The sequence below is a fragment of the Haliotis rubra genome, unplaced genomic scaffold, assembly GCF_003918875.1.
Source record: "Haliotis rubra isolate DU_JTF1 unplaced genomic scaffold, ASM391887v1 Scf471, whole genome shotgun sequence".
Classification (NCBI taxonomy): Eukaryota; Metazoa; Mollusca; class Gastropoda; order Lepetellida; family Haliotidae; genus Haliotis; species Haliotis rubra.
In genome coordinates this window covers 178,081-203,556 of record NW_025767159.1, presented here as the reverse complement: position 1 = coordinate 203,556, position 25,476 = coordinate 178,081, and the positions used below count along the sequence as shown (strand labels likewise).

The following is a 25,476-nucleotide window of genomic DNA, read 5'->3' as shown; positions in this document are numbered from 1 at the left end:
CCACGCTTGCCTGTATGGAAGTGAACTAGCTCAGTCTTTCAACTCGAACCACCATCACTTCAAGAATACATACACAACTAAACTAGATTACAAATGTTTGAGACCTGTGCTTTCATGTAGAGTGAGTGAGTGAGTGTGTGAGTGAGTATCGTTTTACGCCACTTTTAGCAATATTCCAGCAATATCACGGCGGAAGACACCAGAAATGGGCTCCACACATTGTACCCATGTGGGAAATCGAAACCGGGCCTTCGCGTGACGAGCGAACGCGTTAACCACTAGGCTACCCTACCGCCCTGCTTTCATGTAGTATTCCAGGAGCGTAGCTAAGCTATTCTGTATGTCTGGACAAAATATAAGTATTAATCAAATGAGAATTTATTGAATTGTTTAATGACAAAGTGATTTAAATGTTACAACAATTATGTGTAGGCAGTTTCCTTTTTTTGCGAATACGGTAGCTATATCCTGCTTGACTGTGTTGAATTCTCCATCATAAGGGATAAATATTTCAATATAAAAACACTTAAGGATCTTTTAACCTCTGTTAGTTCTCATTTAATTATTGGTTTTTTAAAGAAATTGATTTCGTTGATGAATTCTGATTAATGTGTTTTGTAAATAGATATATTTTAAAGATTGGTAGTTTAGATTAGTAACTTAGATTGTTAGTGGCTGTACCCTCAAAGGAGGTTAAAGTACTGTCAAAGTATTGTCCTCCTGAGAGGGAACGTAAGTCCCACAACTTTCAAAGTAAAATATAAATTTACCAAATTTTAAACGTAGTATTTTTGTTGTTTTAACTGTCGGCTAAATTTTCCTACAATCGCCAGCAGCTGAAGGGATGGCGTAAATCCAGCTAGGTTCCATGCAGGTAGCAAAGGAACTGTAAGTCCCCATGGTCCTTAGTGTGGTGATCTACCTTTCAGTTGCTGGTGATCTATAGCCCGATTTTATATTGTGTTGTTTTGCAATGACTTACAATTTTACACTGAACTCAAACTAGTTTTAATCAATTTGTGATAGTCTAGTTGTTATACTGCCCTTTGCTGACAGGTTCTTAAATAAGTATAAATATTTAGATTTAGAGAACACAAATACATAAATAAGACCCCATATGTCAAGGAAACAAAAAAAACCATCGCTATACCATTGTTACTTTGCATAATGTTTCCTTCAGATGTTTCCGATTTTATATTTTATATACAGGAACGAATCACTAACCTTTACTCATACCCTCCCTAGCCGTCTTTCTGATTTCTTTCCCTTTATTCTCAATCTCAATTCTCTTAAGACTTTTCCTCCTCACGATTCCTTTCCTCTTCCTCCTTGAGTTCTGTTATTTTGTCCAAGAGAGCAATCTTGTCATCATATTCCTCAATATTGACAGAGCTGGAAAACAACATTATCAGAGGTGTGATGTTGTAATGATCTACTAAACTTTGAATATATAAAAGGATTACTCTAAGATTTCATATTTAATTTAACTTGAATTAATTAGTAATTCAATTTAAATGTAAAGTTTTAATCATGTCCAAGTGAAAACATGCTGCATCTCTTTTGAACAGACCAATTCTTTATATTGCGTCGATTTTGAAAAAAATAATTTTAATATAAATAATAAATATATATGAATATATAGATTTTAGCTGTTTTTGTTATACTTGCGGCTGATTTTATCTGATCTACGTTTCAATTCAAATTTTATAGCTTATACTATAGGCTATAGATTAAATGTAGGAATGATTAGATGTTAAATAGCGTTTATTACCTTTTTAAATCTTCCGAGGATTTCTTTTTGAAATGGTCTAACAATGGTACGTCATTTCCCCAACTCACCTAGCATCGACTTTGAAGTTTGACCATGTACTTGTCACGTTGTGTGCTGCTGTTTGCCATTTCCCTTGTCTTTGAACGGGTACGAAGCCAACACTTCCCTCAGCAATTTGACATCGTCTTTTTTCAGAAAACCTGACCTGCGTTTTGCGGTGTACCATACTGAACTACGAAATCATTCATAAAGACACATATCTACAACATACTCTCATGATGAATAATTAATATCAACGCTTCTAATTATGACCTTCCTTGAGCGATAGGTTAAGTCTGGAGTCTAAAATAATGCAAAAAACGCGTTATATTTCACAGAAACTGGTCACTAATTTATTACTGGATGCTACATTGATATTTATTTTAACAACACTATCTTAACAATACAACAGTCTATTCAGCTGTTTATTAAACAAGCTCACAAGTTTTCACTTACGTGTATCCTTCGAAGTAGGCGACAGCGGGAACTTATGGATGACAGGTCCAAGGTGTCAAGCACTTTAAGCCGTCCAAAATATATGAATATAGGACTCCTAAAGATGAAAATATAGGACTAAAGCTAAATATAGGATCCTTAAAAACATTAGAAATTAAAGTAATGGTCTCCTCTTCCCCTTACAGCCAGCCTTCTCCATCACTTTAACAAGAAATAAATCAAAGCAACATGGAAATAACCATAATGAATAATTTGAACATGATAAACTGAACACAAAAACCTTGACTGTAACACAATACACTTTCTCTGGGTCTATAAAGCCATTGACATCAGAGTACACAGTCACTTCTTATGTTCAGATTTAGCTTTTTTGAAACCTTTTTCACAGGACCATTTATGCACTTTTCCAGAAGTTTTCTTTTCCGGCATTCTGTTTCTCTCTGATTTCTGCCTGCTTGTTGAGGTTGGCGATCTGTTCAGTGGCCATTCCTATCATCATCTGAGCTGAGTCAGCCTTCTTGCCACTACTGTTCAGTTTCCTGTTGCCACCTTTGAGCAGTTCATGATCACAGTCAAGCTTATCCTTGATATCACATTCTTCCTTATTGAATAAAGATTCTTTCTCATGCAGATTTATGTTCGTTGCTTTAATTTCTTCATGGACTTTATTTCTTTGCTTCCTCTGCTGCACTTGTTTCTCTCTCCTTCGTTCTGCTGTCAGCCTTCTCCTTCTCTTCTGTGAGCTTCCTTTTATAAACAGAGTATGCCGATTTTGCTGCTGATATGATGGATCTGGTCTAAGGAACTTTCTCTGGTCGTTGGAGCTGGGGATCTGGGCCCCGTTACTCAAAGCAATCGTAGCGCTACGACAGTCGTAAGTATATATTTAAGTACAATCGCTTTGTGGAACGGGGCCCTGAAAATTTAACTATGTCTTTTGTTGATCTGAGGCCATTAATGGTCTCCTCACTCAGTGGATTTCTCTCAAGGGTAACAATGTTGTTGTTGACAGAGACACCCCTCTCTACATCTGCATTCCGTGAGGCAAAACAAGGGACAGCCGTAAAACGATTCACTTTCAATCTCGACGGTGTTGTTCAACCAACAAACACCTATCTCTGTACCTTCGCGCGAGCAAAGATTCCTGACTCGATTAGAGCTGGTTATTGTAGCATAGGTGTGGAGGTGTATGTCCCCAATCCACTCCGGTGCTACAACTGCCAAAAGTTTGGACATGGATCCAAGTCCTGTCGTTCCTCTGTTGTTTGTTACCGCTGTGGTGACAAGCATGAGGGCAACGACTGTACTAAGGAAGTGAAGTGCACAAACTGCGGTGGTAACCATATGGCCTCTTCCAAGTTTTGTCCAGTGTGGCAACGCGAATCCGAGATCCTAAAGATCAAGCACAAAGAAAATATCTCCTTTCATGAAGCTGAGAAGAGGGTCGCAAGTTTAACTGCAGCCCCTTCAACCATCACCTACTCTTCTGCTGTCTCCCGTCCTTCTATCACTACTGCAACTATCTCATGTCAGACCGACCTGACATGGGTCATGTCTTCTCAGCCAACTCAACTCAACACAACTCAGCCCATCTCAGCCACTCCATCTCCAAAAGTCAAAACTTCTGAATCACAAACACCAGAACAAATGCCAAAACCAGAAACAGAAACTGCGCGCTAAAAAAGGAGAAAAAAGGCTAGAGAGACTAAAGCAACTTGAGCAACTGCCAAACAAAAAACCAAAGGCCACCTCTCCTTCAGATGTCCCCGTCGAGGTCCATAACTCCTTTGGCCCTCTGGATATGGAGGTAACTCCATCTCCACCTGACACCAATAGGAGTTCATCAAACGCTTTCTCACGTTCACATGACATGTCACCATTGGAAGCACCATGAATTCACAAAACATGATCCAATGGAATTGCAGACGACTTAAGAATAATTATAATGAATTACAGTTATTGATTCAAGACTTCAAACCATCCGCGTTTTGTCTCCAAGAAACCTACCTAAAAAGGACTGATAAATTTGACATCCGTCGGTACAGTTCCTACCACTCCTTTTCTCCTCCCGGTGTAAAAGCTACAGGAGGCACTTCTATCCTGGTGAGGCAGGGCATCTTCCATAGCCCTGTTCCACTTAACACCAACCTACAAACTGTTGCTGTCCTTATGACTCTGAACATAGGGTTTACACTATGCTCACTCTATCTTCCTCCCTACCTACTCTATCTTCCTTCAGATATTCAGAACTTGTATAATCAACCCCCAAAGCCCTGCATAATCATGGGCGACCTGAACGGCCATAACCCTCTATGGGGGAGTACTGATACAAATAATAAGGGAAAGGTTCTTGAAGATTTTCTCTCCAATAATGATCTATGCCTCTTCAACGATGGAGCAAACACCTATCTACATCCTGCCACTGGATGATAATGGTCGGTCCACAATGACCTTTGTGGAAGCGACCACTTCCCAACTATTCTTACTCCTATCACTCCCGCGGATGAACCACCTTCAACAAGATGGAATTTTACTAAGGCCAATTGGCCATTATTCCAAACTCTCTGCTCTAAAAAGGGCAAGACGTACATTTAAACAAACTAAACGCCGGTCATGGAGGAAATATGTGTCCAAAATCAACTCCCGCATACCCATGTCCAAGGTGTGGAACATGATTCAAAAGATTAAGGGCAAAGGATATAAATCTGGTGTTCGCCATCTCAAAGATGGTGACTCCCTTTTAACCAATAAAGTTGAAATAGCAAACAAACTTGGCGAAACTTTGGCAAATCACTCCTCCTCGTCAAACTATAACCCAAGTTCCAGAAATACCAAATCCAACAAGAAAAGAAATCTGTCAATTTTAACTCTGGTAATGGTGAGGATTACAATGAAACGTTTTCTCTCCATGAACTACGTATTTCCCTGGGGCAGGCTCACGACACTACAGCAGGAGCTGATGATATTCATTATGAGCTTCTGAAACACCTTCCTGATTCAAGTTTGGAAACTCTACTCAATATATTTGATGACATTTGGACAACCGGCAACTTTCCTCCTTCGTGGCACAACGCCATTATCATCCCTATACCAAAACCTGGCCGGGATCATACCGATCCCTCAAACTACCGTCCTATATCACTAACTAGCTGTGTTTGTAAAACCATGGAGCGCATGGTCAACAATCGATTAATCTGGTACCTGGAGACCAATAACCTCCTTAGTGACCTCCAATGTGGTTTCCGAAAGTACCAAAGTACCATTGACCATCTGGTGCGTCTGGAATCTTTCATCAAAAATTCCATCGTCAACAAACAACATACCGTATCTATCTTCTTCGATTTAAAAAAAGCATACGATACAACGTGGAAACATGGTATCTTAAAAGATCTACATGAATTTGGATTGAGGGGAAGATTACCTCAGTTCATATCTCAGTTTTTAAACAAAAGACAATTTCAAGTGCGGGTAGGTTCCACATTGTCTGATTATTTCCATCAAGATCAGGGCGTCCCTCAAGGCAGCATCCTGTCTGTCACCCTTTTTAGCATCAAAATTAACAGCCTCACTAACGTCCTGAACAGTTGTGTAGATGGGTCCCTTTTCGTGGACGATTTCAATATTTCATGTCGTGGTAAGAACATGCACGCAATAGAAAGACAGCTACAACTCTGCCTTAACAAAATCCAAAAATGGGCCAATGAAAATGGCTTTAAGTTTTCAAAATCCAAAACAAATTGTATTCACTTTTGTCGTAAATACAGATCACACAAGGATCCAGACCTATCTTTAGATAGTAGGTAGAAGAATAGGCCAAATTCCTGGGACTCATATTCGACCGTCACCTGACATTCTTGCCACACATAAAATATTTGAAAACCAAGTGCTTGAAGGCTCTGGACTTACTAAAAGTCGTTTCAAATACAGAGTGGGGAGGGGATCAGAGTACCCTCCTTCACTTGTAAACATCTTTGGTTCGCTCTAAACTAGACTACGGCTTCATTGTTTATGGTGGAGCCTGCAAAAGCAATTTAGAAACATTAGATTCTATCCCCCACCAAGGCCTGAGGCTCTGCTTGGGAGCTTTTAGGACCTCTCCTGTAGACAGTCTATATGCAAAGGCTAACGAACCTTCCCCTTGAACAACGCCGCATCAAACTTTCACTGCAGTATATCACTAAACTATGTTCAAATCAGTCCAATCCAGCATACAATTGTGTTTTCAACCCTCTCTATGAAAACTTGTTTCCTAAACTGCCAAGCCTGATTCTACCACTTGGAATCAGAATTCAACCACACATATCTGCAGCTAAAATTGATCTCAATAGCATAGCACCTTACCGACTCCTGTGTTCACCACCCTGGCAGATGGTGAAACCACAGGTCGATCTTACCCTCACTAAATTCAAAAAAGTCTGAAACAAATCCCTTGGTGTTCCAGCAGGAATACAACCAGTTACGTTCCAAGTGTGACACCCATAGATCCATTTTCACAGACGGATCCAAGGATGAGGGCCAGTGCTATAGTCTGTCTCCTCTAGGATTCCCAACAACAGTTCCATTTTCACTGCCGAGGCCAAAGCTATCTTTTCAGCTTTGACCTATACTAAACAGCAGAATCATTCCAAAAACTTCGTCGTTTTCACAGATTCATTATCTTGCCTTCAAGCACTTCAAAATGTTACTTCAAGTCACCCAATAATTCTGGACATTTTGGAACTTTACAACGACCTCTCTACTGGCCAATGTGACATCGTCCTCTGCTGGTTGCCCGGTCACGTCGGCATAGCAGGTAACACAAAAGCCGATGCTGCAGCAAAAGCAGCTCTTGACAAGCCCTTATCTCCACTGCTGATGTCGTATTGGCCACAGTCGATTTACTCATGACTATCTGCTGAAAACCGATGGGGATGGACCCCCCATGTGTGTCTCTTGCAATGAGGTTTTCACCATCAAGCATATTCTGCTTGAATGCGTGGACTTATCGTCTGCAAAGGACTCACATTATGATGCACCAAACCTAAAAGATCTGTTCTCCTGCGTGAGCGCTCATCTGATAGTGAACTACCTGAGGGAAGTTGATCTGCATCATAAATTGTAACTGTGAAATGTAACTATCATAAATTGTAACTGTGAAATGTGACAAACAAATTGCCTGCCTTTAAATTTGATGCTATGACTTTTTCTGCTTTTAAATGACAATGTAATGAATGTATGTTTTTGAAATAAAACTCATTCCGAGTATGTACTTACAATGTTTATTAATGCAAACTTGTTCTCTTCACTATATGGCTGGAATAATGCCGATGTGACGCAAAACCCAACTCAACTCAACTCAACTCACAGCTCTTGAAAGGTGGGAATACCTTGGAGATCCTTTTTGTGTGGTCAGCTTGAACAGATCCCTCCAGTCGTGATCAATTCTCATGTTTTCATCTGTGACCCTGATGTCCTTGTCTAACAGATAGATTTGCCACTCATCTAGGATGTGGACCACTTCTGCAGAAGGGATATTAAAAGCCTTGGCCGGATATTCAACATGAGTAACAGTTTTCTGAGCAGCTTGTTTCCGAATGGAGTCTTGACTGCAAGAAGCTTGCCACAGCCTGATAGAAAATCCTCAAGCCCAGAATTTTGTTCATAAAGGAGATGAATCTGTGGTTTGTCATGCTGGAAGTTGCACATAAAGTCTTCAAACCGGGTGACCACTTAAGTTAAGAAGTTGAGTTCAACAGGGGTTAATGGATTCTTCACAGCAATCTGTATTCTCTTGAAAGCTGAACTCTGTGGAGCATTTTTTGTATCTTTCTGTAGAACTTCAACAATCCCTTGCCACTGTTGTAGTATCCTAGAAACTGATGGCCCTATGGACAACCACCCCAAACTTGTATGCTGCAGGAACATGTGCTGTTCTAGACCCAAATCCAGCTGAATGTCCCTGTAATCCTCTCTTCTTGTTGATGAGTATTTGAAAAGGGTGTGGAGATCCATGGCTAGTTGCTCACACTCCTTTCCATATGCTTCTAATCCATTTCCAACACTGTTGTGCACTACATGATATTGGCTTCCAATTCATTGCTTTTGACATCCAAACTAAAACAAGTGCCATAGGAAAAGACGCATTAAAAAGGCAATTTCATCACTGATAAAAAATCGACCTATTACAATTTAGCTGTATCTAATCAGCTAAATGCAGGGTCAACAAGCAGCAGATGTCTGAAATGAGTTGAGTTGAGTTGGGTTTTACGTCACATCGGCATTATTCCAGCCATATAGTGACGAGAACAAGTCTGCATTAATAAACATTGTAAGTACAGAGTCAAAATGAGTCTTATTTCAAAAACATATATTCATTTCATTGTCATTTAAAGACAGAAAAAGGCAGCACTAAATTTAAAGGCAGGCAACTTGTTAGTGACATTACAGTTCCAATTTATGATATAGATCAACTTCCCTCAGATAGTTCACTATCAGATGAGCACTCACGCGGGAGAACAGATCTTTCAGATTTGTTGCATCATAGTGTGAGTCCCTTGCAGTCGATCAGCCCACACAGTCAAGCAGAATATGCTTGATGGTGAAAACCTCATCGCAAGAGACACACATGGGGGGTCCATCCCCATCAGTTTTCAGCAGATAGTCATGTGTAAACCGACTGTGGCCAATACGACATTGTCGTAAAATTACCTCATCACGTCTTGACTGACAACCCAAGTAGGTATAACCAATTGTTGTCTTCAGTTCGTACAGTCTTTACTTCCTACTTGAGTGTCCCACCTCTTTTGCATGAGGTCCCGAGTATAGCTTATGATAGTGAGTTTGAAGTCACTGTACGGGATCAGCAGTGGAGATAAGGGCTTGTCAAGAGCTGCTTTAGGTGCAGCATCGGCTTTTGTGTTACCTGCTGTGCCGACGTGACCCGGCAACCAGCAGAGAACGATGTCACATTGGCCAGTAGAAAGATCGTTGTTAAGTTCTAAAATGTCGAGAATGATTGGGTGACTTGACTTGAAGTGCTTGAAGGCAAGATAATGGATCTGTGAAGACGATGAAGTTTTTGGAATGATTCTGCTGTTTAATATAGGTCAAAGCTGAGAAGATAGCTTTGGCCTCGGCAGTGAAAATGGAACTGTTGTCGGGAATCCTAGAGGAGACAGTCTTGGATCCAATGACTGTAGCACTGGCAACTTGGCCCTCATCCTTGGATCCGTCTGTGAAAATGGATCTATGGGTGTCCTACTTGAAACGTAACTGGTTGTATTCCTGCTGGAACACCAAAGGATTTGTTTCAGACTTTTTGAGTTTAGTGAGGGTAAGGTCGACCTGTGGTTTCACCATCTGCCAGGGTGGCGAAGACAGAAGCCGGTAATGTGCTATGATATTGAGATTAATTTTAGCTGCAGACATGCGTGGTTGAATTCTGATTCCAAGTGGTGGAACCAGGCTTGGCAGTTTCGGAAACAGGTTTTTATAGAGAGGGTTGAAAACACAATTGTATGCTGGATTGGACTGATTTGAACATATTTTTTTTTTGTAAAGTATTTATATTCACTTTACTTGGTTACATTTGAACAAGATATGTGGGTAGAGTAGAATAAAATAAATTACAGGACTGCATCTAGGACATTCCATTTTCTGTAAAAATGTTTCATATTATCGTTTTTCTTCTCGATAAATTTATCTATCTCGTAGATATCTTTTAATAATGTTCTGTAGATGGTGAAGCTAGGTTTGTGTCCTTTTATATTCATTACGAAAATGTGGCGCTTTGCCAATAGAATCATGTGGTTGAGTAAGTGGTTACTACTGCAACAAAATAGAATATCATGGTTTGACATTTCATACGTTTTACCAAGGACTTGAGTTATAAAATTGTTAAATTCTGACCAGAACATTTTGATGGTTGGACAATCAAGGTATACATGGTAAATATCCTCACTTACTTAACCACATAATGTACATAGGTCATTATCTATCAATTTCATTTTTAGTAATTCTCGTTTAGTGTAAATGACTCTATGCAAAAACTTATATTAAAAATCTAAGAGTTCCGTGTCTTTAGTGCATTGTCTATATTGAGAAAATATGGTTTTCCAATTTAACAACTCATTTAGTTCCCCGTTCCATTTGAGACACACATTCGGCATGTTATAATCAGATATAAAATTATCATAGAATATCCTTGAGCCTTTACTAGGTTTAGTCAAATCGTTCCAAGGAGAGCACATAGATAACGACGGTATATTAAAATTGTTATTTGTTCGTATAACGTCTTTCCACTGTTTGGGTATACTAAGGAGAACCCGATTAAAGTCAAGTACAGTACCTTTAATACCAAATTTTGCCTTAAGTTCTGCGAATGTTAGAAATGCGTGGTCGTTACAAATATCTTTAATATAAACTATTCCACATTTAATCCAGTTGTGAATGATCAAACTTGGCTGGTTACACTGGTGATTTAACCATAGTGGCTGCATGAGTATTTCATTAATGTCGTTATTGTTACATACCGATCTTTTAACATATCTATGCCAGGCATCAAGAGAATCTTTCCAAAATGGATTTTTAATATTATAATGTTTTGTGATGTTGGCTCCTAAAAAAAAGAAGGTTTTGTAGAGGGAAACCGGCGAGAGCATAGTTCTTAGGTTTTGAAATATACTACCCATCAAAAGTTTAGACTCACTAGTGAAAATGTAGCCACTTACTACAGTCAACTGTTCTAAACTAGATTTTGCAAAATATTCCATACTGTTTAAAGGTACTGTGTACACATGAACTGATGTATTGTAAAACAAATTCGTAACCTTGCAAAGATTATTGTCATGAGTTCAATAAATGATGAAACTCAGTGAAAATTGGCGAATTCTTAACCAAACTTTACACCAAAACGCAGCTGTTCACATGCACGATATTTGCACATGCTTTTCAGCAATGTAATGCATGATCCTCGTGCAATCCATCTGCATAAGGTTTGCAGTTGGTTCCCCAAAGTTAGTGGAGAAATTCATCTCCGATGTAACCACATACATATACATAACACATAGCGAGTGCTTTAAGTGAGTCTAAACTTTTGATGGGTAGTATATATCTCTTCAAACATGAAAGTTTTAGAGAGTCGATAAATGTTTTCACGTCGACCATTCTTAGACCACCTTCTTCGTACCTTCGGACTAAATTAATTTGTTTTATTTTATCAATTTTATCATTCCATATAAATTTGAAGAATAATCTGTTTAAATCAGTGATAAATGTTTTAGGGGGATTAGGGAGAGAAGAGAAGATGTGGACAATTGTGGATAAAGCTAAACTTTTAACGACGGTTATTTTCCCTATCAACGTTAAATTGCGTCTTTTCCAATTCAGTAGAATTCTTTTTATATTTTCGAGTCTCTTCTTTGTATTAATTACCCATAGGTTTTCTAAATGAGCATTTAATTTGATTCCCAATACTTCGAAATTCTCATTATGCCAATCCATCTTATAGTCCTGGGATAGGACTATTTTACTTCTTGCCATTGAGCCTAGCCATACTTCTTTTGTTTTATCAATATTTATTTTCAAACCTGACATCTTGTAAAAGGAAAGCAAAGTTTTCATAGCTTCATTAAGAGAGGTTTCGGAACCGTCCAAAAATAATTCAGTGTCATCTGCATATTGACCAATAACATGTTCGATGTCGTTTAAAACAATTCCTTTTTTTCTGTGGTTGTCTCTGATCATTATTCCTAGTATTTCTGCTACCAATAAGAATAAATATGGAGATATGGGATCACCCTGTCTACATCCCCTTTCATTATCGAAAAACGTGGACAAGTGACCATTCTGTATCATACACGAGGAGGCATTAGAAATCAATATGTTAACCCATCTTTGAATGTTACTTCCAAAACCAAACTTGTCTAGGACCATCTTAATGAATAATTTTGACACGGTGTCGAAGCTTTTTTAAAGTCAATTAAGATTAATAAACCTTTTATGTTTTGCCTTTTAGTTTCAAACATAATGTCATAAAGAAGTTATACAAGTACTTATAACTTTATACAATGCGTTTAGGAGAGAGATAGGTCGCCAATTCTTTAGGTATCTTCTATCCTTACCTGGCTTAGGGATAAATGTAATTACTCCTCTATTCATTGTCGTAGTCATAGAATTCTGGCTGAAAGTTACTTTTATATATCGGTGAATCCAAATTTTCAGATTTTTCCAGAAAAATTTGAAGAATTCGATAGGGAAGCCGTCTAAACCTTGACTTTTGTTATTTTTCATTGATTTAACAGCATGCGAAAGTTCTTCAACACTAATATCGCGCTCTAGTTCATTTGACTGTTCTTTATTTAAAGAAGGAGTAGCAATATGTTCGAATACAGCTTTAATGTCCTCATCTATGTCGCAATTAGATTTATACAGGTTTTCATAGAATCGCTTTTGTTCCACTATTATTTCTCGTCCATCTGCTATTTCTTCACCATTATCACGAATAAGGGAGTTAATAAGTTTGTTTGTATAGTTTCTATTTTCTAAATGGCAAAAATAATTTGTAGGTTTATCCCCTTCTTCATACCACTGGATTCTATTTCTAACTGGGATTCCTTTTATTTCTTCTTCTTTTATTTTTTCCAATTCAATTTTACTTTTAGATAAATCAGCAAGAATTGTTTCATTAACGTTTTGGAAGTTACTTCTTATTTCATCTTCTATATGAAATATATTCTCCTCTAGTTCTTTATATTTTGCAGTTCTGCTTTTCTTAAGATATGAAGAGTATGAGATGGATTTTCCTCTCAGTTTCATTAAAAATGTCTCTAAAAATAGAGTGTCACTGATAGTCAAACGTAAGTGTTCATCATTAATCTCGTTTAATTCTTCATCTGAATATGTAGGGTCTGCGTATTCACGTTTTGTTTCATTAAGTAAGTCAATTACTAGTGTTATATAATCCTCTCGTCTCAATAATGATGTGTTAAACTTCCAATAGCCGCTTCCCTTTTCCTTATTTTTTTGTGTTGATAAAGATAACGTTACAGCAGAATGGTCACTTTTATAACCAGGTATGATGGATATATTACTATTTATGTTAAAGAGGTCTTCAGTTACCAAGAAGAAATCTAATCTGGCTTGTTGGCGAGGATTCTTTTTCCACCATGTATACTTTTTTGTTTTAGGGTTTAACTCTCTCCATGCGTCGATTAAGTTTAAATTGCCTATTTGGTCCAAGACAGTCTTACGAGCCTGTGGGTTATTAATGTGTTTATAGTTTTCAAGGTCTATGGAGGGGTCTAAGACAAGATTCCAATCTCCACATACTGCAATTGAATCGTTACCCATATTTACAATCTTATCAAATAAAGATATATAAAAGGAAGGACTATCAGAGTTCGGTCCATATACATTTGTAAGGGTTAATCTTATGTCGAACATAATTTAGTGATATACTGCAGTGAAAGTTTAATTCGGCGTTGTTCAAGTGAAGGTTCGTTAGCCTCTGCATATAGACTGTCTACAGGAGAGGTCCTAAAAGCTCCCAAGCAGAGCCTCAGGCCTTGGTGGGGGATAGAATCTAATGTTTCTAAATTGCTTTTGCAGGCTCCACCATAAACAATGAAGCCGTAGTCTAGTTAAGAGCGAACCAAAGATCTGTACAAGTGAAGGAGAGTAGTCTGATCCCCTCCCCACTCTGTATTTGAAACGACTTTTAGTAAGTCCAGAGACTTCAAGCACTTGGTTTTCAGATATTTTATGTGTGGTAAGAATGTCAGGTGACGGTCGAATATGAGTCCCAGTAATTTGGCCTCTTCTACTACCTTGATGGGAGTACCATCTAAAGATAGGTCTGGATCCTTGTGTGGTTTGTATTTACGACAACAGTGAATAAAATTTGTTTTGGATTTTGAAAACTTAAAGCCATTTTCATTGGCCCATTTTCGGATTTTGTTAAGACAGAGTTGAAGCTGCCTTTCTATTGCGTGCATGTTCTTACCACGACATGAAATATTGAAATCGTCCACGAAAAGGGACCCATCAACACAACTGTTCAAGACGTTAGTGAGGCTGTTAATTTTGATGCTAAAAAGGGTGACAGACAGGATCCTGCCTTGAGGGACGCCCTGATCTTGGTGGAAATAATCAGACAGTGTGGAACATACCCGTACTTGAAATTGTCTGTTGTTTAAAAACTGAGATATTATCTGAGGTAATCTGCCCCTCAATCCAAATTCATGTTAATCTTTTAAGATACCATGTTTCCACGTTGTATCGTATGTTTTTTCTAAATCGAAAAAGATAGATACTGTATGCTGTTTGTTGACAATGGAATTTTTTATAAAAGATTCCAGACGCACAAGATGGTCAATGGTACTTCGGTACTTTCGGAAACCACATTGGAGGTCACTAAGGAGGTTATTGGTCTCCAAGTACCAGATTAATCGATTGTTGACCATGCGCTCCATGGTTTTACAAGCACACCTAGTTATTGACATAGGACGGTAGTTTCAGAGGTCAGTATGATCCCGGCCAGGTTTTGGTATAGGGATGATAATGGCATTGTGCCACGAAGGAGGAGAGTTGCCGGTTGTCCAAATGTCATCAAATATATTGAGTAGAGTTTCCAAACTTGAATCAGGGAGGTGTTTGAGGAGCTGATAATGAATATCATCAGCTCCTGCCGCAGTGTCGTGAGCCTGCCCCAGGGCAGTGCGTAATTCATGGAGAGAAAACGTTTCATTGTAATCCTCACCATTATCAGAGTTAAAATTGACTGATATCTTTTCTTGTTGGGTTTTGGTATTTCTGGAACTTGGGGTTATAGTTTTGTGGAAGAGAAGTGGTTTGCCAAAGTTTCGCCAAGTTTATCTGCAATTTCAAATTTATTTTTTAAAAGAGAGTCACCATCGTTGAGATGGCGAACACCAGATTTGGATCCTTTGCCCTTAATCTTTTGAATCATGTTCCACACCTTGGACATGGGTGTGCGGGAGTTGATTTTGGACACATGTTCCCTCCATGACCGGCGTTTAGTTTATTTAAATGTATGTCTTGCCCTGGCTTTTGTCATTTTAACGGCCATTCAGGTTATGCACAGTAGGATGTTGTCGGAAGTATTTTTCCGCCTTCTTCTTATTTTTCCTAGCTTGTTTGCAGTTTGTATCAAACCATGATTTCCGCATGTGCGGGTTTGCAGAGGACTTAGGAATGGTTTCGTCTCCAATAGTATTTAAGATATCAGAAAATAGTTCCATGGGATCAGGAACATTCCTGAAGGTGTCCGGTATAAGTTTTTCAGAGCAGAGAGTTTGGAATAATGGCCAATTGGCCTTAGTAAAATTCCATCTTGTTGAAGGTGGTTCATCCGCGGGATTGATAGGAGTAAGAATAGTTGGGAAGTGGTCACTTCCACAAAGGTCATCGTGGACCGACGATTCAAACTCGTTTAAGAGATTAGAATCCGTAAGTGATAGATCAAGTGCAGAGTATGTTCCAGTGGCAGGATGGAGATAAGTGTTTGATCCATCGTTGAAGATGCATAGATCATTATTGGAGAGAAAATCTTCAAGGACCTTTCCCTTATTATTTGTATCAGTACTCCCCCATAGATGGTTATGGCCGTTAATTTTAACGCTCCTTTTTGTTGAGTCAAAATTCGATTTAGTAGATTGTAAAAGTAGAACTATTCTGAAAAGATCCTTTAAGACGACGTAGTTTTCATGACGGTTCATCAGCCTCCACAAATAAGCAATGAACCGGTGATGTTCTGGAGGCTCCAAGGCAAAACCCCAATCTTTGATGATGAATAGCTTGCACAGACCCCACCATGAATGGTGGAGCCGTGACTAAGTTTGGAACGGATCAGTGCTCTTTATTGTTGGAGGAGGGTCTTCTGATCCCCTCCTCACTTCTAGGCTGGAACAAGTGCCTTCGAGTATTTATTATTCAAATATTTGATGACGGGGATGTTAAATGTTGACCGATTCATCAATAATGATCGTCTGTCAATATAGATTTGTAATAGGCATATAATATATAATAACAAAATGAACCCTGCAGCTAAAAATGTGTGGGATTAATGCCAAAGAAACACAATTTAAGCACTCGTGGAGTTTCATTAATAGCGCCAAGATATTTATTTCTCTGCATATCGTCCGAAAATCGTCTTTTCCTAGCAGTTCTCACGTACACTTTGATTTTATATTTTCAATTATTATAAGCAAATCTAGGTTTTACACGTTATTTCTTTGTTATGAGACATTTTGGTTGAGAAGGATGCGTGACTTTACTTACGTGCCATCCTTCCATGCATTATTTGTAAACTAATGCTTAAGATGTGTTTCTTTCTTTTCTCAGCTGAGTGGAAAGAAGATGAGTGTTAGTCTGGTTTTGTAAGACAAAATTTCTTTTGCATTCGCCTCAAACGCCACTTTTCTACCCTGCTGTGGTGTATCAGACCAACTATCAGGTGTGCTAACGAGATACAATTCCACTCTTCAATCGGACAAGTGATGCAAAAAGACATGTGATTTCAGAGGCAGTAAGAAGGCCATCTGAGATTACAGCACAACATAAAACAAATGCCACAAGGTCACCAAGTTTGCAGTTTGTTCAGTTTTTGGTTCAGTCTTAAACAGCCAGAAGAAATGCTTATATTTGAACGTTTATTTGTTTAAAAGAAATTGTGTATTGAATGGTCATGAAACCTACATTTTTACGTTGTGTTGTAGAAAATAAAGGTTATTTTACTGATGATGCACTGAGTTCTTGTTATTGAGTTTGTTAGTTCATGGATGGTGCTGGGGGTTAATAATGATAATAATACTTTATTTGCCTGACAAAGGAATTCTTTTTACAACAGTGAGGCATACAGCGTGGATAAAACAAATTAAGCAAAGAACAACGATCACCTTAAACACACAAATAAACAGGATGAGAAGGATAACCAGTGTATACTGTAAGAGACTAGTAGTCAAATGCATTTAAAATTGTGGCTAGGTCTAACATTCATTTAAAAGTCTAATGCTAACAGGTATAAAAGATGTTTGGGACGTTTTTGTGCGAACATTAGGGACGAGGAATCTACGTCCAGATGGTAAAAGTTTAAAACAAGAATGTAAATCATGAGACGGGTCGGATAAAATTTTGTTCGCAGACATTAAAACACGATTCTCATACATATAACAAAGGGGGTTAAAATTCATGCCGACAATTTTTGAACAGATGGTTACAACTGTTGATGCTGTGCATTTACCTCAAATGATTCTCAGGTAAATATGTACATCTCGTGTGTTTAAATTTTTGTAATGCAGTGTTCACAGTATGGCGAGAATACATCCAATATCAACGTCAAAGGGGTATTGAGATGTTGCTTTGATATTTGTCAAAACCGCAATGTCTGTCCTCGGCACAAGTTAAACGATGGAATGGTGCATTTAAAAAAAATCAGAAGTGCATTTTGGCTTTTGTACTAATATGTATGCAAGGTGCAAGTACATATACTTTGTAAGTTTGTAGGTGCAATCCACTGCCCCACACTAATAGTCAAGCTTGGCATCATTAAGGATAGATCAAACAGCATTCCTTGTTATAATTGATGTTATAAGGAGATGCTGGTCGAAAGACAGCGTGCCATGGTGACAGGAATTATGTTGAGTGAAGCTTCAACATCTTACATATGCACTGGATTGATGCATGCATCACTGATGCTATAACACGTCTCACGCCATATTTTCTGCTTTTCAAAGTAAACTCGGACAAATATAGAAGTTGTGGCGTTTACGACATGCACAAAACGTTTAGCATCAGAAGTAATGAACCTTGAACCTCCGAAAGTCTTTTTAACTCAGAGTGATTAGGTACAACTTTGACAATATGTTCGTGTTGATAACAAGGCATAAACATAATGAATAAGCAATTACGGATGTTCACTATTGAACACCTGTCCATGGGCGACGCAGTTTAAATGTTTTGAGTTTCTGGACATATGGGTTTTCAGAATATACAGAAACGTGAACCTGTGTTCTATATGACTTGGCAAGTCGGGATAAACATTAAGCTCAGTTGTCAATATGCATGTATGTATGTATGTGTGTGTGTGTGTGTGTGCGTGCGTGCGTGTGTGCGCGCGCGCGAGTGAGTGTGATTTCAAAACACTACATTGCGCACTGATATATTGTTGTTAAATTCAATATTTTCAGAATGTACATTGATGGCAAATTCCCTCAATCCTCTGACATACTATCAAATTGGCAGTACTGGAAAGACCCTAATGCACTGCGGCGATGGAACAATCTTTGAAGAGAGTCCGGCATGCACGTGTGTACAGTGGGACCGTGTCGATCCTGGTAAGCACCACATCTTTGTAGTAGCTAACAATACTAGCAAGTTTCCACGTAGACGTATGCATTGCAAATGATTTCGCTCAACGTAGGCTGGGGTGCTTATACCTCTATATCTCAGACACACTGGTATCCTCTGAAAAAACATGAATGCAAAAGGTTCTTCTGTCTAGATCATTTATGCAGGGTTCTGGTAAGATATTTTGAGTGTACTCTTCAGCTCAAATATAAACCTTTATTACCCACGTGGTCAACGTATGGGTAGTTGCATACTAGTCTCGTACGTCACACGAGTGTCGTATCGCGTTGACCTGTGTCGTAACGACTTGACCTGAGATTCTAACGATTTGATTGGATAACCGATGACCTCTCAATTAGGTCACATTCTGACGTAACTATTTTTTCATTCATAACAAACACGTGAATTCATTCATTCTACAACTTAAATGCATTGTGGGAATGTAAACATTGCAAACGTTGCCGTGTCGCTGTTTAATTGTGAGTCGAACTGAGACATCATATCCGTCGAAAAACATAAACGCAATGGTTCCACCAGTGATGTTAGCCGAATGAAGCAACTGCAAACCAAGAAACGGGTGCTACGGAGTAGTTTACTGTAGGAGGCTGCACTAGTTCGGTTACCAAGGCAGTGACGTCATTACAGTGTGACGTCATGCAAATATTGTACAGTACAAAACTCTCCGCAACCTCTTTATCAAACCGGTTTCGGTTTGAAACCATAACAATAACAAAAATACGCTATTTTGTCAATTTAATGCATGTAAGACGTAGGTAATAAATAAAATACCACACTCGGTCTCATTACATACGAATTATACGAAACTCGTGACCTTCCTATGTTATCTGACCTCGCTTTCGCTCGGTCAGATACCAAAGGAAGGACACTCGTTTCGTATAATTCGTATGTAATGAGACCTCGTGTAGTATTCTCTATATACCGGATAGGCTAATGTCGGAAACTCAACATGTAAATAAATAACATAATAACAATATAAAATTCATTATTATGTGTTTTTTAATCATGAAATGGAATAAAAACTTTTTTGCCCAACCATACACGCGTTTCGTACATAGGGACGTGCCATTTGTCTCTGCTGGAATTTAATTGCAATCACCACAATCCACTGATCAACAGTATGTGCGTACGCAATTGGGATACGATGACATGTGTTAACCAAGTCAGCGAGCCTGAAAATCCGATCCCATTAGTCGCCTCTTACGACAATGAATTCGTAGAGTACGAACGAGTAATCCCGATATACGTTTGAAGTTGAATATAGTAAACGTATTTCAAATACTTTGAATAAAACAAACCGTCTAATATCAATCTTTCCTCATTTCATATTATGTTCCCAGCTCTTACTAATCTGGTCCACTGACTTACATGGACGTCCATGTTTATGAAATCAGACCTGGTTAGTATTAGTTTACTTCATGACAAATGGGATTTTAGATCAGCTGTGTCAATCATTACTAGATTAACAACCGTGTTAGCTGATGATTCCCAAGTTGAAACTAAAAACTTAAATGGGATTCAGTCCGAAAAAGAACTTGGTGCTAAACAACAAAGAAATGTGATGTACTGAATAAATGTATCTAAAGTTGACAGTTCAATCGGTACAAGCCAGTGCAAATCACTACAAACGTGTCACTATGGCTCTACAAATTCAAAGGTGATATAACACAAGAGCAATGATTATAACAATTAAGACGGTGATGGTAAGATTCACCCCTTATCCAGGCTAGAGCTGGCAGATTTTACTTGCAGAATAAACGTGGTCATGCGTTTGAAAAACGTATTGCTATTTATTGACGTTAAGCCCGTTGGACAAGTAGTTCTAAATTCACGGCTACAAAGTTGGGTATTAAAACTACGGTATAACTTTCTGAATTCTGAGAAAAATTTGGATAGATTGACTTCTCAAAGGCATTTTGGCGATTCAAATATCCTATATAACCCATCTTAGGCAAACTAGGCTTGACCGAAACAGTACTTCAATAACCAACTGCGTACAACTGAAACAAAACATGAATTCGTAGAGTTCTTTCAGAAGGGGGCCGACCATTTGTAATTTGTGTGCATGTTATGTTGAAAAGAATGAAAAGTTCGGACACATATACTATATTGCCGGGAGAGGCTTAATATGTATGTGTTTACACGTATTACAATGTTCAAACAACATATCTCAGCACTCAAGCAATATCGAAGCAAGGGAACTTGTTGTGCGTCCGACAAGAGTGTGAACACTTTATTGATAGACAACCTGGAGGTATGTGTGAACCAACTCAGACTGTTAATTATAATACATTATTTACTCTGCTGTTCCCTCTCGTGCAAGTAAATTGTTGTGAGATCCTTATCGGTGTGATGCACGTTGTACCAAATTCATTCATTCAAATAGAAGTGTTTGTGCTATGATTCCTCCACCAAAATGCACAATCTAGCTGTATTTGGTAATTTTTATCCAGGTACACTCTCCAAAGGTATTAAGAATGAACTTTGACTTGATTGTATTTCTGCTTTCGACACGTTTGCACATAAGATTCAACCATGTTCATTTGATGAATTCATCACAGAACCAATCTATTATAACAAGCACTTAAAAATTGGTAAAGAGGTAATTTTCTGTTTCTTCTGGCTTGAGAGAGGTGTTAATCAGATTCGTAATTATATCAATTTAGACGTAACATACCGTACTCTCGAGGAATTTCAGAACACTTTCGAACTTGACATAAAATTTCTCCATTATAATGGTCTTATCATGGCAATTAAAAGTTATCAAACTAAGTTCAAGATACTGAAACCCACTTCTTTTGATACAGTTAATCGAAAACTGATGTCTGTTGAGAGGGGAGCCAAGTGTTATTATGTTTTAATTGCATCTGATGTTAAATTATAATAAATTATTCAAGAATGAGTGGGAGGATTGTATGCTTGCTGAACTTGAATTGGAAAAATATTTTTAAACTTTAAAGACTACAAGGGATACGAAATCCAATGCTTTAAGTTCAGGATTACACATTGTATTCTCTCAACTAATTCATTTTTATTTAAGATCAAATTAACTGAAAGCAACTTATGTACCTTTTGTAAATGTGAGATTGAAACAATCCCCCACTTGTTTTGGTATTGTGAACATGTGCAAGATTTGTGGAAATGTTTTCTAGAATTATTGAATGATAAATGTCAACATGTTCACAACATGAAATTGGACCTGCAACTTACTGTGTTTGGAATGAGAACAAATGTATATACTGATGAGGTGTTTGATTTAATATTGTTGTTAGCTAAATTCTTCATAGATAAATGTAAGGTATTAAAAACTACTCTTATAGTACTGTCGGAAATAGAAAAAAACTGTATTTTCTCCTTTATCCCTACAATTTATGTAGTTGATATGTGAAAGTGTGAAATATCTGTTAAACTAAGTTCGGCCTAACTACAGTCTCAGTGGTAGAGAGATAGGAAACGGAGAAAAAGGAACTTTACAAAGGGGAAATTAGTGCAGTCTTATTTGGAACAGACCATGGCTTTATGCAAATTAGTGTGAGACGATATTGTATTACAAAGGACACTTTTGAAATGCCCAATTTGAAATTAGACGTAGATTCATTATAAACGATAGCTAGCGTAAAAAATAATAACTTTTATGCCGAAACTATTAAGGATGTAGCTACCATGCATTCTCACTGTCACTATAAAAAGACACAGATAGGAGGGGCCGTCTCAAAAGCAAAACTTGGGGTCGGGCTTGGGGATAGAGATATCAGCTAAGATAAGATAATCCTTTAGGGCAATTATACTGGGGAGGTACACGGCACGTCATAACAATTTACAAATAATATCCAGTCCTGTCGATCTTCGGGTGGTCATGCCACCTTCATACTACGATGCGTTTCTATGGTTTTCGGGTATCATACTCTCTTACATATCTCAGCATATACTTTATGAAAGAAAGACACGTAGATGTTAATCAGTAGATGAGACATAGTCAACACACATGAAAAAGCACAAAATATCTTTGAGATGACCCCTTGTGCCTGTAGGCGGCACGTGCATTTCATGCCAGGTGAGTCGACGGTCCGTCGTCATACCTGGCTGAGCGACCTAATTGCCATCTATAGTCTGATCTATTGTTTTCAGCAGCTATTCGTATTTTTTCTAAGTTTTGCCCGATTTTACGAGTAAACAGGCTTTTCTGGATATCGTATTACGCATCCCACTGAACGCCCAGTTAGGCCGAAGTGGGTTATTTCGACATATGCTATTTGTAATTATGTCAATTTTAGGGATACAGAATAACAGCCTAAAAACAGTTTTTTTTCTATTTCCGACAGTACTATAGTTTTAACCATTTTAGACATTATTTACAAGATAGCTACTTTATGGAAAAGAATATATCCTTCAGTAAAAGTGAACAAGATAAGTGTTATGAAAAAGGTTGTTATATCATGATTTTGCAAATTTTAAAAGACTTTCTGAATTCTTTGTTCTTGTTTCTAATGAAGAACTGAATAGGCTGAATAAACTTGAACTTAAACAAACTTACTGTAATTGTTTGAAATTTGTAAGTGTGACTGGTTAGTGAATGTGTTGTGGGGTGTTGTGTTGTTATTTTGTGCTTTTTCTGTTCTTAACGTTTTCTTGCAAAAGCCCCTAGAGCCCCCTGGCTCTATTGCCTTTTACTGTAACAGGGGGAACAGGAAATAATTAATGTCAATTATATAAAAAAATTCATTAGTAGGGAATAACCATTTCCTGTTTCTTTTATTCAGAGGTGTACGTGTATCCCAACAGTTATTATTGATTGCATCGGTTAGATAAAACAAATTACTGCCACACTATCAACTGCAACATAACCTCTATTACTCTTATGTTTTAGGCACCGTGTCCACATGTTACCCCCACGTCAACATTACTGTTGTAAATGGCAAACCGAAGGGCCTTGGGTCAATCACGCGGCATGATGTCTTTGTGGAGGTGGTCAATGTAACAAATGATGATGTGGAGCTCATCTTCAATGGCAGAAGCCATATTGCCATTACATCTTTTAATAACGTGGACTACGCACGAGGTCTCACAATCATATTCAATTTCGAAGAAGCAGAAACAGCCAAACCAACTGAAAGACAGGTCCTTCTAAGCAACTGCGACAATTCAACTAAAAGCCATTCCATCGAAATTGCACTGGAAGGAAAATATGTGAAGTTCACTATTGATGTTGGCGAAAATACCTATTTTCAGACGAATGTGGAATTTTTGGTAAGTGGAAGCGCCAGATGTTGCTGTTAATATTATATCTATATCACAGTAACACCACACAAGGCTTGATGTAATAAAGCACAGAACGGGGCTCAAGTTTCAATTCATTTGGCAAAACATGTTTTCAAGTGAAAACTACAAAGAAAACATGTATAACAAGTTTAACAATGTTGAGGAAAGAATATGTAATAAAAACATGAGGTCAGTGATACGTTAAAACAACATAGTAATAGATAGGGTGTAGAATAAGTGCCCCATGTATGTGTGTGTGTGTGTGTATGTATATATATACCCCCTTATACTACCTACCATTCACCTGATGAAGGAGCAAGCATACACTCCGAAACGTCGTGTTATTCACAATAAATAAGTTGACATCCATAAAATCTTGCTTTTCCTATGTATTCCACTTCTAAATGCCCTTCAAAGACTTGAAGTGAAAACTAGACCACAACTAATTGTTGTTGGACTCGGCAGTCACCTATATCATGAGAAAGTGTAATCCCAAATATAACATATGTTACACCTATATCATAGTTATGACTCAACCATTGAGTTGGGAATGTGCAAACAAGCATCATTCTATCAGTCCACTTTATCCCCCCCCCCCACAATACAGTCCACTTCATTACCCCCAATACACACACACACACACACACACACACACACACACACACACACACACACACACACACACACACACACACACACACACACACACACACACAAAATCACTTAGCAGGGAAGGGGCATTTGTTATCCAGCCTGTCAAATAAGCTATAATATGCCAACAGTAACTATTCTAAACATGAATTGATATAACTTGAAGACATGCTCGTATTAATTAAATAAGCCTGGCTATTGATTCTTCAAAAATAGATATAAGATAAGTGAAAGTGAATATTTAGGAATGGATAATGCATATACAAGTACTAGAATCTGTACTTTACTTAGAAAGTGTAATCCCAAATATAACATATGTTACATTTGACCACTTTCTAAAATGGCATTGTGTATTTCAAAGCTCCACAATGCCCAAATTCAAGAAAAACCTCGGACCAAGTGTATAACTCGCTTTAAGAAAATCTAGAGGTCAGAGATAAATGTTTGAAACAAGATCAAAGCCACCCATCATTTTGCTGTGCCAGTACTTTCCTATTCCTAGTTGACTGGACAAAGAACACATTCTTGACCGCCTGGCCAGAAGGATCATGTCTGATAACAGAGCCCACCACCCTCGTCCCCTCTTAATCGTTTCACGATATAGATGAAATATTGTCGATGTGACCAAAAAGATTAGCTCATTCACTCACTCTTAATCGTTTAGATATGCCAATCAATTCGGGGGGTTGGGTTTGATAAATGTGGAGAATGTTAATGTGTACCTTTACACGTAGTGATTTGTCGGATGATACTTTAGAAACCATAGCATCGCGTGTACATACTGTGTGTGGAACAGTTTAATGCGAAACTGAGGTAATCCTTTTTGATGCCCAAGACCAGTCACTTCTCACTCGCAATCGCCAAAATGTGATTTTTAAAGGTCATAGTAACATGAAATGTCGATTGTGCAATGCATTTACAGAGACTGTCCAACACCT

The 25,476-nt window shown here is 38.1% G+C and overlaps 1 protein-coding gene across 1 annotated transcript in view; it reads left to right on the top strand.

The window, feature by feature from the left end:
* The window catches only part of LOC124290719, a 59,236-nt gene that overhangs the window by 30,762 nt on the left and 2,998 nt on the right, over nucleotides 1-25,476 (top strand). Inside the window, exons 5-6 of the mRNA XM_046727523.1 lie at nucleotides 18,451-18,597; nucleotides 23,496-23,875. Of these exons, the coding sequence (XP_046583479.1) occupies nucleotides 18,451-18,597; nucleotides 23,496-23,875 (527 nt within the window). The remainder of the gene's footprint in view (nucleotides 1-18,450; nucleotides 18,598-23,495; nucleotides 23,876-25,476) is intronic.